Source organism: Tachysurus fulvidraco, chromosome 11 (assembly GCF_022655615.1).
Source record: "Tachysurus fulvidraco isolate hzauxx_2018 chromosome 11, HZAU_PFXX_2.0, whole genome shotgun sequence".
Lineage (NCBI taxonomy): Eukaryota > Metazoa > Chordata > Actinopteri > Siluriformes > Bagridae > Tachysurus > Tachysurus fulvidraco.
In genome coordinates this window covers 19,059,982-19,077,570 of record NC_062528.1, presented here as the reverse complement: position 1 = coordinate 19,077,570, position 17,589 = coordinate 19,059,982, and the positions used below count along the sequence as shown (strand labels likewise).

Below are 17,589 nucleotides of genomic sequence, written 5' to 3'. Positions count from 1 at the left end.
GAAGATGGAGGATTGTGAGACACAAAAGAGGATTAAACTTGCGGCTCCATCTTGTGGCAGAGTTTTGGTAAGGTTTCAAGCCATGATTAAGAGCCGTGAGGGAAAGAACCGTAAATCCAAGAAGTACTGTACGTGTTTTTAAACATCTATGGTAAAATGATTTGTTTATTAAATACAGATGGTTTGTTTGTTTGTTTGTTTGTTTGTTTGCTTGCTTTTGAGCACTTCTGGACGCTTCACGTTTTAGACATATTTTTATGTTTTGCTTTATTTATTTTTTTTTACATTTTGTGATTTTTCTACTCATTAATTTTAATTATTTTCACATGCTTTAAAAGCATTTGTTTTAATTTCACATGTAGGACATGCTTTTTTATTATTTATTTTTCTATTTATTAAAATATAATTTTTAGAGTTTAGTAGTTCACAGGTCCATATATGCTACATATTTTCCATGTTACGGTTTCAAATTTATGATTCCCATTTGCTGGTTCATTTATTCTGTTTCATTTTATTTATTTTACCAATGGTAAATTATTACATATGCAGATATTTTTCATTTTCACACTTTTATATTTTTTTCACATTTTTGCTTGTTTATAAAATTTATTAATCTGTTCATTTTTAGTATTTTTTTTAGAATTTAAGATGTCATGTAGCACTTATTATTTTATTTGTCAGCTTCTTCTTCTTCTTCTTCTTCTTCTTCTTCTTCTTCTTATTATTATTATTATTATTATTATTATTATTATTATTATCAATATCAGAATGATGCTTCATGTGTTTTTATTTTTATGGTTAATGTATTTGAAATGAAATCGAATTTGTTTACGTGATCAATAATCGTGAGTGTCACAATTGTGTAAGAAAATGTAGTGAAATGAATTTTACCACATATTGCACAGTCACATCTGACGTCCACTACAAAATAAATGTCATTTAATAGTAAGAGATTTAAGAGTAATAACAACAGCAGACTTTTATTTTCAGAAAACACAGAGTAAATTTGCCCCTAAAAAGAGTGCAGCTGTTATTACTTGTGTGCCTGACTTATAGCTAAATGATAGGTTTTAGGTAACTGAATATTTGTGGTTATCTGTCAGTAAGAAATGTAAACATGTTTGAACACAAATTCACATTACTTACTGCGCAAACATTTGCAACTCTGGAGCTTTCACTCTTCTTCTTTCTTCATCTGCATATCTCTTTTACTCTCGCTTTCTCTTAGATTTTATGGCTGTTGGACTGGAATGCAGCACTTACAGTATCCCGTGTTATAGGCCATTGTAGGGAGAGTCCGTGAAAGCCCTGGTAGTAAATATCTACTAGGCCAGATGTTAAATAAACCTAAGCTCTTACATGGGTCTGTTGCTTGACATGGACGAAAACACTCAGAGAACGAATGGAAGTATAAATCATATAGTGTGTGAAGAATGAAAGCTCATACACTATGTCCTACTGCATAATGTTCTCAATCATACTGTACTTTTCCTGGCTGTTACTGCACATAAATCTCAGACTGTGGATTTTACAAACACTGCAAATGGGTGAGATGAGCAAAGGAAAGTTTGGTATGACATTTTCATGAAGTTCCTCTATAACTCTACGGAAAGGGTTTTGACGTCGATCTCGTCACAAATGAATGTCAAAAAGCGCAAACGCTGCTTATAAAATTTAAGGCTTTATATCATCGACATGTGTTTTTTTTATTGCAGCACTATTCAACAGAGCTTGTCTAGAATATAACGGGACAGTTATAATACGCCCATGAAAGCTAAAATGGATTAAAAAGATCACACACACACATACTGTATCTATAGATTATATTTGATCTTTTGAGGACATTTTACTGGCAAACTTTCCAAAAGAAAAGCAGGATTGGACAAAGTGTTTAAAGATATGAGATTGGTCAAAATTTCTAAAAAAGAGGTGGGACTGGTAAAATTTCTGAAGGAGAGGAAGGGATTGGTCGGTCTTTCTGAAGGAGAGGGTGGGATTATTCAAACTTTCTGGAGGGAGGTGGGATTAGTCAACATTTCTCTAGGAGCGGTGGGATTGGTCTAATGCAGAGAACGAATTCTGAGTAAGGGTCACCGTACATAGCCGTATGTCACGTCACTTTCTGAAGGAGGGGTGGAATTGGACAAATTTTCTGGTTATGTGGGATTCGTCAAACTTACTTTAGGTGAGGGGGAACTGGTCAAAAGCTCTGAAGATGTGAGGTCGGTCAAACTTTCAAAAGTGTTTGGGATTGGTCATGCTTTCTTCGGGGTGAGTTGGGATTAGACAAACTTTCTGAAGACGTGGGATAAGTCAAACATTCTTTACGGTGAGGTGGGACTGGTCAAAATCTCTGAAGATGTGGGATTGGTCAAACTTTCTGAAAGAGGGGGTAGGATTGGTCAGAAACTTTTAGAACTTTTGAGTGGATTGGATTGTGCAACCTTCTGATGGAACGGCAAGATTCCTGTTCGTAATTTGTTTTGGGAGCAGGCAGCTGTCAGGGATCCTCATGTATTAAACCCCTTTCATTTGAAGCTATGCTGCGTACAGGTCTGTCTCCAATCCTCCTCCTTCGGGGTCTGACAGCAGCAGTGGGGGCCTACACTTTTACTGTACATTCATTCACAGTCTGTTTTACAGACCTCTATTAAAGAAAAGCCCAATTTTTGATCAGCTTCCACCAGGTGGTAGTAAATCTGTAGAATTAGAGCATGCTGAACCACAAAGTAAACAGGCTGCATTGTTTTGTTTGCTTTTGTTTTTTTCTTAAAAAAGACAAATAATTTTTCAAATATGTTTTTCTTTTTTCTTTTCAAAAATCAGCCTAATGCCTTAAAATCCTTTTTTAGTCTTAGGTATTAAGTGTAAGAGTGTGTAGTACAAACTCTGGGATTAGTTTATTATTTTTGGAAAGTAACAAAAGGTTAGTAATAATAGTATACCGAAATATCCTACAGGGTGTCGAAATGAACATAAACACCTCAAGTGGATTCTAAAGTAGTTTGAAGAAACAACCTAACCAAAAATATCACTGTAATACCACATGTTTAAGCAGGAAGATAAACTCTAGAACATCTGGAGTACCTGCAACCTAAAAAGGCAATGAGAACAAAACTAACCCTGTTAAAACTTAGATCTCTGGGGCTGTAAAACAAATCAAGCCATATACAGATCTTTCGTATGACTAGAGGCTTAAAGTAGGACAAAATCTCTCAATGTAATGTAAACAGATTCAAATATATACAACTTTATTTGTAGTATAATATTATGTGATGTTTATTAGTTTCCGTTGAGTATAATATGTAATGCATAACATACTAAACCCAGGTATAATCCATAATGCTAAATGGTACTGTGTAGACTAACAACCAGGTCCTATACACTGCTACAGTCGCTTAGAGAACACGAGCATACTTATTTAAGGGCACAGCATGAACAGATAAGCTTGATATAATCAGTGTAGAGAAAATGCATCATTTTACACTGAAGCCTGTATTCAGAGTTAAGCACATGTAATGAGGATTCCATACTAAGATAGTGCACATCTGTATTCAAACCTCTGTATTATTCATACTATTAAGCACTGCTCTGAAAGTTTATTTTACCCAAAATGGAGACATCTTTGGTGTCCAGGTGTTTTAGACTGGTGCTTGTGTTCTTATCTTGTTGATTCCAGTGTCACTTTATGTAAAGAAAAGTTGTGTTTTGACTGTATTTTAACTCTTAAATGTCCCACTTTCTGGTGTGTGAGATTTACTGGACACCTTAGTGATAAGAACATCTAGTTCTCTATTATTATTATTATTATTATTAGTAGTATTAGTATAGCAATTACAATGGATAAGACAAATTTGCAAACATGGCAGATAAACATGATTATCATGAATAGGACAACATCTTGACATACACCATTTAAGGACAGTCTGAATGTGATCACAGTTTTCTTGGTGCTCTGCGAAAATTCATAAGACGTCGTCATAGCTGAATTCTTAAAAATCCTCTATTTTAAGAAACCATAAAGTTATAGTACAAAAATGAATAGGATTTTATTTTCAGGGTACTTTCTACCATTGCCTTGGAAGACACCATATTTCAATCCCTACTAAATAAATTGCTTTATCACTTTTAAAGGTAAGTGTTTTGTTTTTAAACAAGTGGACTAAAGCAACAGAAGTTTTGGCAAGGGGAAAAACCTGGCAACCCTCTAGGCATGACTTTTTTGAGAAAACTTTGAATGCAGCGCTAAATGTGCATTTAAATGGTGCATATATATATATATATATATATATATATATATATATATATATATATATATATATATATATATATATAGGTTATAGGTTATATTGAAAAATGTTAAGCTGTTGCTAGGCGATGTTAAACTGCATAACAATACATGAGAAATCTTTAAAAAGAAATAAATGTTATTGCAAAACGTCTGCATCGGTATTTGTTTCCCCAGGAGCTCAGAGGATGAAAAGCAGTTGATGGCTAGGGGAAATGTTTTCTTTTTTAGCACATACTAAAAGGACAAACAATAAAGCTTAATGAAAAGTACAATGTGTATTGTTCCTGGATTAGGCTGCCTCGTTTTGTTGCACTTGAATGCACATTTTCTGCCGCTGTGTTAGCCCTGAAATTGACCGTGCTGGATATTCACTTTTCATTCATGTAGGACAGCTGAAGAAATGCCACAAGCTTTGGCCTTTTCCCTGAGACTTTATATTAGAAGGACGTCTATTCTCGGACGTGTGCCAGTTCCAACTGTACCTCGGCTTGGCACACTAGCACAAGACGCGACCCGATTCTGACCTTAAAAGGTAATCTCGCTCGTCCTGCCACTACAGTAGTTTCCATGTTATGTGTCTGTTGGTGAAAGAGAGCAGATCTGATCTGCGGCCTCAGATGAAGCTGACTTTCTTTCCTGTACTTCCTCAGACTCATTTCCATCGTCTATATGTCTCTGAGCTGGTAAACACTCACGCTCGTCCTTCTTCGCACGATCGGATCGCTCGAGCTCTGATTCCTCTTCGCAAACCGCATAGATATTTGTGTTGGAACAGTGATTTGTCTTTTGCTTAGAACTTTGGAACAGACCAAAGTCATTGGAAATGTCATTTCTGTGTGTCTCTTTGGCAAAGAATTCAGGCAAGGACATGATGGAGCCGTTGAGGAGACTGCTCCGAGGCTCCAGCGCACGTTCTGAGCTCACCTCGCATGTACTTGACTTGATCTTGAACTGGTGCACACAGCCTGGATTTGAAGAGGATGACGTTCCTGAAATCATTTTGGTGCCAAGCAGAGATGTCTGTGTGCCCTTCAGCATTCCTAGCACCTCGTAACGGAAACTGGAGATGTCCTGCTTCAGCTCCTGCAGGGAGATAAAACTGACTGGTTACCAGTTTGTTATAGTCTAGATATTCTTAGTTTTTATCTGTATCTGCTCACAATTTGTTTTTGGCATTAAGGGTGGAAATTTTGATAATATATTTGTGAAAATTACATCACAATACACTATTCTGGGATGTTACAATAAATAAATAAATAAATAAATAAATAAACAAACAAACAAACAAACAAAAGCAACAATAATAACAATTATTATTATTATTATTATTATTATTATCTAACTGGAAGCAGCAGATCTTGTTTGTATACAATCTATAATATTATGTAAGCATTTTACAGAATCTTTTATTTTTCCTTTTTTCCATTGTTTTCAATATGTTTTGTTAATACAGCACTGCAATTTTAACAAATTTAATTAATTATTCTTCATTAGCAAACCGATTTTTATTTCATTATTGTGATTGTAAAACAGAAAGAATGATAGAACTAAAATCTACGAAAGGCTGTGTGAACTCTTTCCTGCTTTCAGCTTACTAAAATGGAAGCAATTATCCACATCAGAGAATCTACTAGAAGCCTCGGTGCTTCAGGTTTGCATTATTTGCCACTGAGATACACCAAGGTATTTTTTTTTTTACAAATCACAAACAATATAGGATTCAAATCACAAACAATTTAAGTGTGCAGATCAATATAAAGATCAAATACATAAATTCAGCAAATGCATAAATTCAACCTTCTACCATAAGAATGTTTTCCCAGGTTGCCAAACTAGTATTTTTCCCTCAGGATAGAAGTACATTACCTTGAAGTTTTCTTCTGTAATTCCTTCCTCTTTCTTGGCGTCTCTGATCATAGCTGCCACGTATCTTTTGACCAGGTTTTTCAGGACCTCCTGCAGAAATAATGTCACAAAATTACATATATATATATATATATAAAGCCAAATCAATCTGAGTCTTTTTAGTTTAGTAGTAGTGGCTAATTTTTTTAACAAACCTGATATTGGTGACTGAGTCTCACTTTTTCAGCAGCTCTTCTCTAAAAACAAACAAAAACGTTCGATTTATTACAGTAGATGCATGTGCTTTCCATTTGGATGGTGTAGTCTTTAATAGAAATATTTCCTCACTGCTGACAAACACTTATAACTGCTTATTTACGATACTAGGAGGCCAGCTGTCGAAACATCTGTAAGAAGAATCATTTGTTTGGTGCTCGTTTGTCATTTTTTGGGAAAAAAATGTAGACATGCAAATGGAAGAACTCATGATAGCTTAACTCTTTTTATAAGATACTGTATGAAGCAATGAATTTCCTCCTGTTTTATTGTGTCCATGTTGCGTTGAATGTCTTTTGTGATGTCACACTCCACGGTGAGCTTTATTGGCTCATATGAAAGCAGACATTCACAGATAATGTCTTAAACTTTTACAAGAAAGTTTAGAGTCACCTGTACTTCTTCATGAGACTTCATGAGGCTTTTAATGTCTCCAGAACCATGCACAGATGCTTTACCACTCGGTGGTGTCATCTTCTACGCTGTAGTGTGCTAAAGTAGCAGGGTGGATATGTACGATGCCAGCAAACTCAACAAAGCGGGCTCTGTCATTGGATGTGGGGATGTGGTAGACTACGTATTAGACTACTGATTGAAAGGTTGTGAGTTCAAAGCCCAGGTCCACCAATCTGCCACCAATCTGTGTCCCCGAGCAAGCCCTTAAACCTCAATTACTCAGCTGTATATAAAAATGAGATAAAAATATAAGTCGCTCTGGATAAATCTACCAAAAGGCATAAATGTAAATGGAGTGGAGCTGGAGACTCTGACTAAGGTGTCTGAATGGACAATGCTTTGGAACTTATCGGTATCCTTGACAACACGTCACACATCATACATGCAACACTGGAGTCTTACCAGAACACGTTCAGCCGTAGACTGAGACCAACCAGTGGCCATCAAACTCTATAACTCCTCCCACTTCAGTAGGGAACAGGGCTGACACAATGAACACTGACTGTATCACTGTACCTTTATATGCACTATACAAATTTCACAATAAGTACAATATATATGTCAATATCATACCATGTGCAATATCATACCATTTTGTAAATTTTATATATAGAATATTTCATTTATTTTTATTTTTTATTTTTATTATTCTCAATTCTATTCAATTATAAGTTTCACTATTGTAATCTGAAGCAGTCTCTGGCAAAAGAAGTTCCTTCAGGAAGTTTTATCTTACCTTATTTTATCAAGCTTATCTTATCTTACTTAATCTCATTCTATCTAATCTAATCTCATTTTACCTAATCTTATCTTATTTTACCTAATCTTATCTTATCTTACCTTATTGTAGCTTACTTAATCTCATCCTATCTTATCTAATCTTATTTTATCTAATCTTATCTTACCTCATTTTAACTAATCTTATCTGATCTTATCTTACCTTATCTCATTTTACCTAATCTTATCTTATCTCATCTTACCTAATCTTATCTTATCTTACCTAATCTTATCTTGTCTTATCTCATCTTACCTAATCTTATCTTATCTTACCTAATCTTATCTTATCTTATCTTATCGTATCTTATCTCATCTTACCTTATCTTATCAAGCTTATCTTATCTTATCTTATCTTATCTTATCTTAGTTTACTTAATCTCATCCTATCTTATCTAATCTTATTTTATCTAATCTTATCTTACCTCATTTTAACTAATCTTATCTGATCTTATCTTACCTTATCTCATTTTACCTAATCTTATCTTATCTTAGCTTACCTAATCTCATCCTATCTTATCTTATCTTATCTTATCTTATCTTATCTTATCTTATCTTATCTTATCTTATCTCACCTTACCTAATCTTAACTTATCTTATCTTAAAAATTAATGATGTTATCAAAGGTTATCCATCGGAAGGAAAAAACACTGGTCTCGCACTGAAAGCCAACAGATTCTTGACTCATTTTCTACCAGACTTGCAGCAATGTTTGTTTACAGTGATCGGAAATGTCCCATAACTCGATTTCCATTCCACCGGCATAATGAAACACCAGTGAACTAGTATACAAGTCCCCAATGTATACAAGCCCCCTGTATTTGGAGCTAACATAAACATAGAACCTCAAATGGGTAAATTATGTAAGATTATTTACATATGCAAAAGTTGATTTATTACTAACATTCATCTTCATTAAATAATGATGGCAGCTTTATGAAACTCGACGACATGAACGATTAATATTGATGAATACAACACGGGAGATTTACAATTCGAACTTCTCTAGTGTATTGCAGATTCAAGTATTTTATTATTAAAGTATATATATATGTATATATATATATATATATATATATATATATATATATATATATATATATATATACATATACATATATATATACATATATATATGTATATATATATGTATATATATATATGTATATATATATATAAAACACACACAGTATATTCAGCTTACCCCTAACATTCCAAATGTTTCTGTATTCCTCAACCTTCTTTTGAAAATGTGAATCTTAATCCAGTTAATGAGGTACCACATAGACTTAGGGCTGGGGATGATGTTGAACGGTGGTGGAAGTGTACCTCCTTCTTCAAAATAGCTCATCCACAACTTAGTCCTGGCAAATTTCCACTCAATGTCAGCATGATCCTATAGTAAATAAAGACTGTAGTAAATCATGCTAGAGAATGTTCCTCCAATACGTTCAGCTCATTCAATAGAAGTAGTTAATAAGTCAAGGCAATAAAGTCAGTTTTTTGAGATAGGGCTGGCTGGAGCACTTACTGCAATGTGCTGATACGAGTTGTTCATCATAGCGATGAGCATATTCAGGAGCACCACAAGGGAGATGATGTTATACGTGCCGAACATCGTGGCGCCTACAAACTCTGTGAACTTGTGGTCAGCTTGCACATTGGTCACGTACAAACTGATCAGGCCGAATATGGACCAGAACAAAGACTGCAACGTTTCGAACAACCTGTAAGCAGAAAAATCAGTTAGGGTCAAACAAACTCTGTGGCACTTTACAGGATTAATAATACAGGAACTTGTATTATTTTTTTAAGTGTAAACTGATTATACATGTGTACACTGACTATACAGGTTTTATTCATTATGACATTATGAAGCTTGACATTATGAAGCTTTATTCATTATGACATTATGAAGCAGTGTTTCCAAAAATGACTAACCATTCAGTCGGTACTAAAACATCCTAAAAAGTAATGAAACGTATTGAAAAATGATTTAACCTATTTAAGAAAAAAAAGTGAAATAAAAAAAAAGAGGTATTAAAAAGTTTATATCATTATTGGTATCATTTAGGTAGTTACAGTAGTTAGAGAAAAAAGCTTCATGATTTGTAATGAATATAAAGTCGAATTTTTTTCCTGGAAATGTAAGTTATTATTTACAATCAATAATCCTCAGGTAAAAAATACTCGAGGATTTTCAACCTCTGGTGTTAATGCACAATAAACACTATGCTATGCAAATTCATGATTTACATTCACATCGTATTAAAGGTAATACACGGTAAGTGGCAACAGGTTATATCCTTGATATTGTTAAATGACTAGGAGATATTAGTTTGTTAAGCAACTTTGCCATTTCTACTAAACATATCATTAAATCTGTCATTTTTTTTTGCTGATCTCATGCATGACTAATGTTACATAATTTGCTAATAAATATTAGTCGGAAGCAGTGAAATATCACATAATAAATAAGTATGTACTGTAGATATCCAATTATGTTACAGGATGGTAAACTAGTCTAACCTGGCATTAGCAAAAAAATTAGCAAATCTAGCTAATAAAGCTTGGCTAAATGTCACTACTTAAAGATAAAAAATGGTGAAATTTTCTTCAACATGATGTTTTCAAATTAGATGAAGTGTATACGTTCAAGGGAGGCAAAGGAGACGCCTTGTTTTATCTGAATATTTGCAAGTCCGCAAAACCCGATGCTAAATTGTACTAATTTAGATGGTAATATAGCATACAGACACAACAAACAGACTTTCATGATTGGTAACAAGTACTCTGAAATTCAGTACTTCAAGTGCTTTGATTTTCCTGGAAATGTGTTTAAGTAAAAGTCCAAGTATTGACTTTCAATAATTCTCAGTTAAGTATAGATAAGAGCAAAATGCTCAAATATTTTCATCCTCTGGTATTAATGCACTATAAACACTTTGTTAAAACTCTGTTATGCAAATTCATAATTTACTTTCACATCTTAATAACATATAAATTGTTCCCAGTTGGTCTTAAATAGTGTTGTTACTTCCACGTATTTTATCATTTTACAGCTTAATAAGTTACCGATACTTTAAGATGTGGTCCATATTTTATAGTGAACCCTTTTTTACAGTATGTTCCTAAAAATAAAGTGTTGCCACACCCACTCTTTATGCATTTTATGTTATTATTGAGATGAATAAATAAACCAACGTTGAGAAAGCGTTGTTCTGCTTTTCACAGCGGATCCCTTTGCAGTTATCGATGCCTTTAGTCTCGTAGTAGAAGTAGAGCTGGTTGAGGCCGTTGGCGAAGGCCACCAGTACCAGGCAGTAGATAAAAAGGAACTTGAGGATGTCTAAAAGCATCCGTCCCAGTGAGATCTGCAGAGGTCCGAGGTGAGAATTGGCTGTGAAGAGCGAGATGAGGCGCAGAGAGCTGAAGATGTTAGCGATGGCGAACACAGCCTCGGCCACCAGCGTGGGGTGCCACATTTCCCAGCTTTCCCTGGATTTACATTCACTGTACTGTCATGGGACAGAAAAAGCTTGTGAATGGTATCATCAGTGCCATGATTAGTCTTTTAAAGATCTTTTTAGTTTGTCATATTACTCTCCGTCTTAAGTTTTCAGTATTCTCAGAGAATCAAGGGAAAAAAGACGCTAAACTGCGTCTTTCCTTGGTTAGGATCAAACTCTAATAGACAGTAAAGGAAATTGTGCATCAAGAAAATATTGTTTATTTATTTATGGTCATAATTATAGTCATATTTATATTATTTGTCATTGTATGTAAAATACCCTATAATATATTATTCGATATATAGACAGTACATGGATTAGCACAGCATAGATTTAATTATTATGGGGGCATTAATTACTGCCACACTTTTTTCTTTCACCTCAAAGCACAGATGCCCTCATGTTATTTCATAAATAAATCAGCACACCTGGAACCAGCATCCATTTAATTGATAGAACCCTGAATAAAAACTGAGTAACATCTTTAGATATAGGTATAGATATTGATATAGATATAGATAAATAAATACATACTCCAGATCCAAAAAGATGTATATTATAGATGTTACCACCCTAGGATCAGTAAAGGACCCTCTAAGAGTGATAGTTCTTACTATACAGCCACATTTAGAGGACATATATAGATGAATTCTGGAAAATAAGGGCCATAAGTGTTTAAAGAAATGGGTTTAAGCTTCTAGGCTCGTTCTTTATATCATTAGCAAGGTGATATAACCCAGAGGATGTTAGCTAGCATCCTTGGATCCTGTAGGTTTGCAATAGAGATGAGATTATAACAATTAAAAGTATGTTGTTTTTTGTTTTGTGTAAGAATCCATCATTGTATTGGAACCATTGTAGCTGATCATCAGGAATAATTTACTGTGTATGAGCTGTTATTTACAGAAAACTAGTCTTTTCTCTCTACGCTATAACAATACCTGTATTATAGGAAGGTGCTGTAGTTCCTCCTCTTGATATTTTCACAAAGCAGTTTGAAGACAGTTATGATTACATGTTAAATATGTCTAGATTGCTGTCGTTTTGTGCTGTCTATTCATGTTCATGTCTAAGGAACGCTTTTCTTGTAACAAATAGTATCCCATGGTATTGGATGATGGTACTGGAGAAAGCCTTACGAGTACGAGAACATGAGAAAGATATCAGACCAATACACATTATCACTACTGATGCGTCCCTAATATGATTGTTTGGCTTATTTGTTAAATATACAAAGTTGTTACTTGTTATTGTTAGTAATAGTGTATTAATGCTGAGGTTTAGGGTTTGTTCACATGAACAATGTGGCTGTTTATTAAATGATGTCATTTTAAGGGAAACTGAAACTACAACCTATAAATGTTACCCACTTAAAGTGAAAGTGACATGACGTGACGTGACATACGGCTATGTACGTTGACCCATACTCAGAATTCGTTCTCTGGATTTAACCCAAAGTACACACACACAGCAGTGAACACACACACACACCGTGGACACACACCCGGAGCAGTGGGCAGCCATGTATGCTGTTGTGCCCGGGGAGCAGTTGGGGGGGGGGGTCGGTGCCTTGCTCAAGGGCACCTCAGTTGTGGCCGGCCCGAGACTCGAACCCACAACCTTAGGGTTAGGAGTCAATCTCTCTAACCATTAGGCCACGACTGCCCCATTTCAAATCTTTGCTCCATTCAAATGAGGCCCAACACCTCATTTAGTCCACTTCTGGTCTATTTCATGCAGGCTAAGTTGTGGTTGTGTCCTGGCATGACAACTCTGATGAGCTCATGACCATATGTAGGCCAGATGATTGTGGTAAGTCTGGGCTGCCGCTGGGTCATCACTCATCTGCTATATAGGTCACTAGTCTCCCCAGTATTGGCTCTGATTATTGTAACAAAACATACCTTGATGTATGCAACGATCTTCAGGGATATGGTTGCCAAGTAGAGAGAGTTCATGACAAAATCCATAAGGTTCCACCAGTCGTGGATGTAATCCTGTAATCCACCGTCCCACATCTGCTTGATCTCGGTCCATATGAAACCTAATGGAGAAGACCAGCAATTTAGTGGATGACGTCATTGTGTACGTGAGAAAGAGAGCTTGGATGTCTAAATATATACCTACACTATTTAGAATTTCAACCATAAGCCTTTATTAAAATTTTGTACATATATGTAGTTGATCTCGTCTATCCAAACATTTGATTGGCTGTGTAAATAAATCAGGACATGACTTGGAACTGTAACGTGGTGTGTTCCTATTAAAACACAGCTATTATTGGCGATCATTTTGCTGATAATTCATTCCTTTATGTATGACACGGTGCTTTTATTTGTTTATAGTAACAGATTTGAAACTTCAGTGAAAAAATGATAGCAGCTATAAATAAATAAATTTTCATGTTGCAAAGAAACCAGAAAACTATCCATGCTGATTCTGGTTTCTGAGTTATAGCTTCACCACTGACTGTTAACTTTGACAGTAAGACTCCATCAAAAAAAAAAAAAAAAAAAACTGCTCACAGAACACATTTTAATCCACATCATTTCTGCAAATAAAACTGATTTGGATTTCACCTAAATAAGATTACACCTGTTAAAACTGTTATCAAGGATTAAGCCTTACCGAGAACCCACGGCAGGATCATCCACTCCACAGTGGTGGGCTTGGGGCCCTGGCGGTTGGGGTCCGTGGGAACGATGCGCTGTGAAGCCAGCAGAAGGAAGAAGAGGAATGTCAGGTAGGAAGCCGTGTGGCAGATGAACTTGATGAAGGGTTTGCGGATGAAGAGGCCGATGCGACTTTTGGGGGCCACCAGGTAGCACATAGAGAAGAGCGGGAAGAGGAGGCCAATGAAAATGCATGTGATGAACTTGCCGGCCCAGTGGCGTCTCCTCCAGCCTGGGAACTCATCGTACCATCGTGAAGCCAGGAGCTGCTGACAGTTCGGCTGGGCCACAAACTGACAACACAAAAGGAGAGGAGAAGCATAGCACAGTGATCTACTGGTATACTTCTTAAATTCACTGCTGTGATGAGAATCAAGTATTGTACTGATATGAAGTATAACTGCATGATTGAGATATAGATTTTTTTTTTTTTTTTGAGCTACTTTTGGAGCTACTGAAAAACTGATACTGCAGCTGCATCAGGACAGAGATCCACTAGTTGATCGATGATCTAGTCAAATTTTTCATCCATAGTGAACAGGAGCCAGGACTTTGGTTTATTTTGTCAGTGGAAAATGGTGGATGTACTTATTATTAGTGTTTTCTTACTGCCGGTTGGCTCACATCAAGAGGAAAAAAAACGGACATCTTGTCCACTGACACAAGGGTTTTTGTGGTGAAATTGTTTTCTCTCTTAATCATGAGTGCTCAGGAACATCGTGGCCTGTGCATAATAATGTTAGATAAGACTAGTGATGAAGTGGTAATGCATGGCTAGGCAGGAGGTCTGTATGTCTGCTTCAATTCTGCTCTGATTCATTTTGCCCTTCAACCCTGCTGAGCCTCAGCGATTATGGCTGACATTCTGCTGAAGTCGCCTTGCCTGCTCGCTTCCACCGTCAGATGACATTTTGAAGGAGCGAGCACTTCGCATTCGCTGCTAAGACTGAAAAAGTAGTGTTTTTTTAATCATTGAAAAAGGAAATGTAAAAAAAAAACCCCTTCCATTTGTTCCTCATGTCTTTTCATCACTTCTTCCTTGAGATTTGTCTCTAGTCATTAACTGAGCTGCTGCTTGGCCCTGGAGAAGTGAATTGGAGCCTAAGTAAATTATATCGAATGATTCCTCGTTAGACCCGAGCCAGTTGTTCTCTGGGTAATGGGGTCAAAGCTAACACGCTTTTAAGTGTTCTCCATCAGCTCTGATTACTGCTGGATGATGTGGGCCTGGACTCATGTGTCTGATTCAGTAATAAACACTTCCTGACGTCATCGCCGTTGTCTCCCAAAAAGGATAAGGGTGTTTTTTTTTTACATTTAAAATACCACAAATGTCATTTTATATGGTGCGGCTTCTTAACCGTCACTTAAAAAAATCCATTGTTGTTTACAGATCAATAAAATAAATGATCAGACAACAACAAATGTGAGACTAATGAGTATCAAATGCTAAATAATGGATGTTTATTACTTCCTAATAGACTTGCCGTGTGAAAGTGTGATAAGGGATCAGAAAGTCATAATTTTAATTACAATCATAATCTCCTTCTTAGCCAAGAGCTCTCTGAAAGCATCAGACAAATCTTTTAAAAACAATGTGCCTCATTTATCAGGCTGGATAAGAACTGATCCGTGAGTCAATTTCTAGAGCATTTACAAAATAACTGTGGCATTCATGGAAATCTGGTTAATTTTAGGGAAAAAAAAACATTCCTTTAGTATGAGAGATTCTGTTTGTCTAAATCCACATGCACTCCATCATTTAACCCTCAAGCGGAAAGCTTGGAATCATATGTGTCGTGGCCGAGTGGCAGTTTAAGTGCTGACAGGTTTAAATCACTTATTTATGATATTTCTAAGGAATAATGTAAGGAAAAAAAGTAACTTCAGAGAAGTTTCAGAATTTCACATAAATAAGACTAGTAATTCACATCAAACAAAAGTAATGGCGCTGTATACCCCAAGGAAGAGGCAGTGTGTAACTACAATGGCTGAGCTGCATTAGTAAAAGATTCACCAATGAATAGTCATTTTTGTTTCTGTGAACTTTGGCTTTTATGGAGCTTTGTATACATCACTATATGTATAGTAAATCAGCTGCTCTGTGGATGTGCTTGATTCTTTTACGGCCGCCTAGCATTTTATCACCATATACTCATATGTAAGTACCAAGAAAATCTGAAATTTCAAAACCTCTTATACTATATATTATAACTATATCTTAACAACTTAGTCACTAAACGAAATACAAAGGGGATAGAAATTAATATAGGAGATTAACTTAACACCACAAAATGTATAATAATAGCATATCTAAGTGTCATGGTTAGGCACGGTGAGATAAAGGCGAGTGAGGATCCAAATGCAGTTTAAAGTTTTAATCCAAAACACAGATGAACAGGCAGGCGACACAAGGCAGAACACGGAACAAAACAGGAACCGGGGACGGGGACAGGGACAGGGACATGGACACACCAACAACGACTAACAAAAAGGGAAGTGAACAAAGAGTAGATGTAGTAAACAGGAACCAATCACAAAGCGGAGACAATCAGAGACAAAGACAAAACACCTGGGGAAGAGATTGAGTGCAATTAGTGTCCATGGTAACAAATGAGTGGGCGGGGCCAACAATTAACAGCAGGGCAAGACAGCAGACAGAAACAGGACAAAAACACAGACAGACTTATTACACTAAGAGACATAGCTTTCTATTATTTAGTTAATAAAAAAAAAGCCTCACATTACAACAATTGCTCACTACTTCTAAAACTGCTGATTCAGTGATCTAGGTAAAAAAAAAAAAAATCCCTAATACACAGACATAAAAAAGACCAAAGCTTTGCACAAGGAGAGCCAAGTACTGGATAGATTGGTATAATTATAATGAAATGGCCTGTTAAAGCAATAGATCACTGGTGTATTAACTAAAGCCACGGTCCATGTGTCTATAGATATTTGTGTTTATAGATGGGATCTAAGTCAAAATTTTGGACGCTTACTGGCAGAAAGGATTTCATTCATTTTCCAACAGTAAGTAATTAATTGCCATTAATAAATATAATGTGTTAAACAAAAACAGTCACTTTTAATGTGTTGACAAATCTAAAACTAATGCTACTAATTTATTTTTCTCATTTCTGTGTATATCAATCGCATCTAATCCATTTCCCAGAATCCTCAAATACAAGGTTTATCACCTGATCTGTCACATGACCCATTACCTCACTGTAATTACCTGTCATCTCTGATCACGCCTGTTTCATATCACTAGCTTTATATCACTAGTGACGTCCCCGAGTGTACTCCTGAGTGCTTCCAGTTCTGGTTTTGGCATTAAAAGGCATTTGAATTCTCTATGATATAATGATGCTTAAAAAAGGTTCAAGTGCTCAGTTGTGGACATAAAATACCTTTGTATCATGTTGCATGCAACTGGAAAACAAATAAAGTGCTTATCTTAATAAAAAAAAATCCTAAAAGTGTTGTGCATTTTTATATCTTAAATAATAAGCTTAATAAACTTAAACATGAGCTTCTGCCACCATGGCATGTATGTCTTCTATACCCTGGTGTCCAATTTGATCCACAAAGTGCAGGTTTTCATTCCAATCAAATAAGTGAGCATTTTGTGGATAAGATTAAACATTTTGGGTTTGCTTTGTCTAGACAGGATCTGCATAGAGTTGACTTTTTCTATCTCTGTGTCAAGAGCTTGGGCGGTTCCTGGCCAGACCACTAGGGGGTGTTACGGTTTCTATGT

At 35.8% G+C, this 17,589-nt stretch overlaps 1 protein-coding gene across 1 annotated transcript in view; it reads right to left on the bottom strand.

Moving 5' to 3' along the window:
* Positions 1 to 4,313: 4,313 nt before the first annotated feature.
* Positions 4,314 to 17,589, bottom strand: part of trpc4b (transient receptor potential cation channel, subfamily C, member 4b) — a 32,443-nt gene continuing 19,167 nt past the window's right edge. Inside the window, exons 3-10 of the mRNA XM_027160517.2 lie at positions 13,783 to 14,119; positions 13,059 to 13,198; positions 10,847 to 11,160; positions 9,174 to 9,369; positions 8,847 to 9,038; positions 6,352 to 6,393; positions 6,158 to 6,247; positions 4,314 to 5,374 (exon numbers count right to left, since the gene is read on the bottom strand). Of these exons, the coding sequence (XP_027016318.2) occupies positions 4,862 to 5,374; positions 6,158 to 6,247; positions 6,352 to 6,393; positions 8,847 to 9,038; positions 9,174 to 9,369; positions 10,847 to 11,160; positions 13,059 to 13,198; positions 13,783 to 14,119 (1,824 nt within the window). The 3' untranslated portion in view covers positions 4,314 to 4,861. The remainder of the gene's footprint in view (positions 5,375 to 6,157; positions 6,248 to 6,351; positions 6,394 to 8,846; positions 9,039 to 9,173; positions 9,370 to 10,846; positions 11,161 to 13,058; positions 13,199 to 13,782; positions 14,120 to 17,589) is intronic.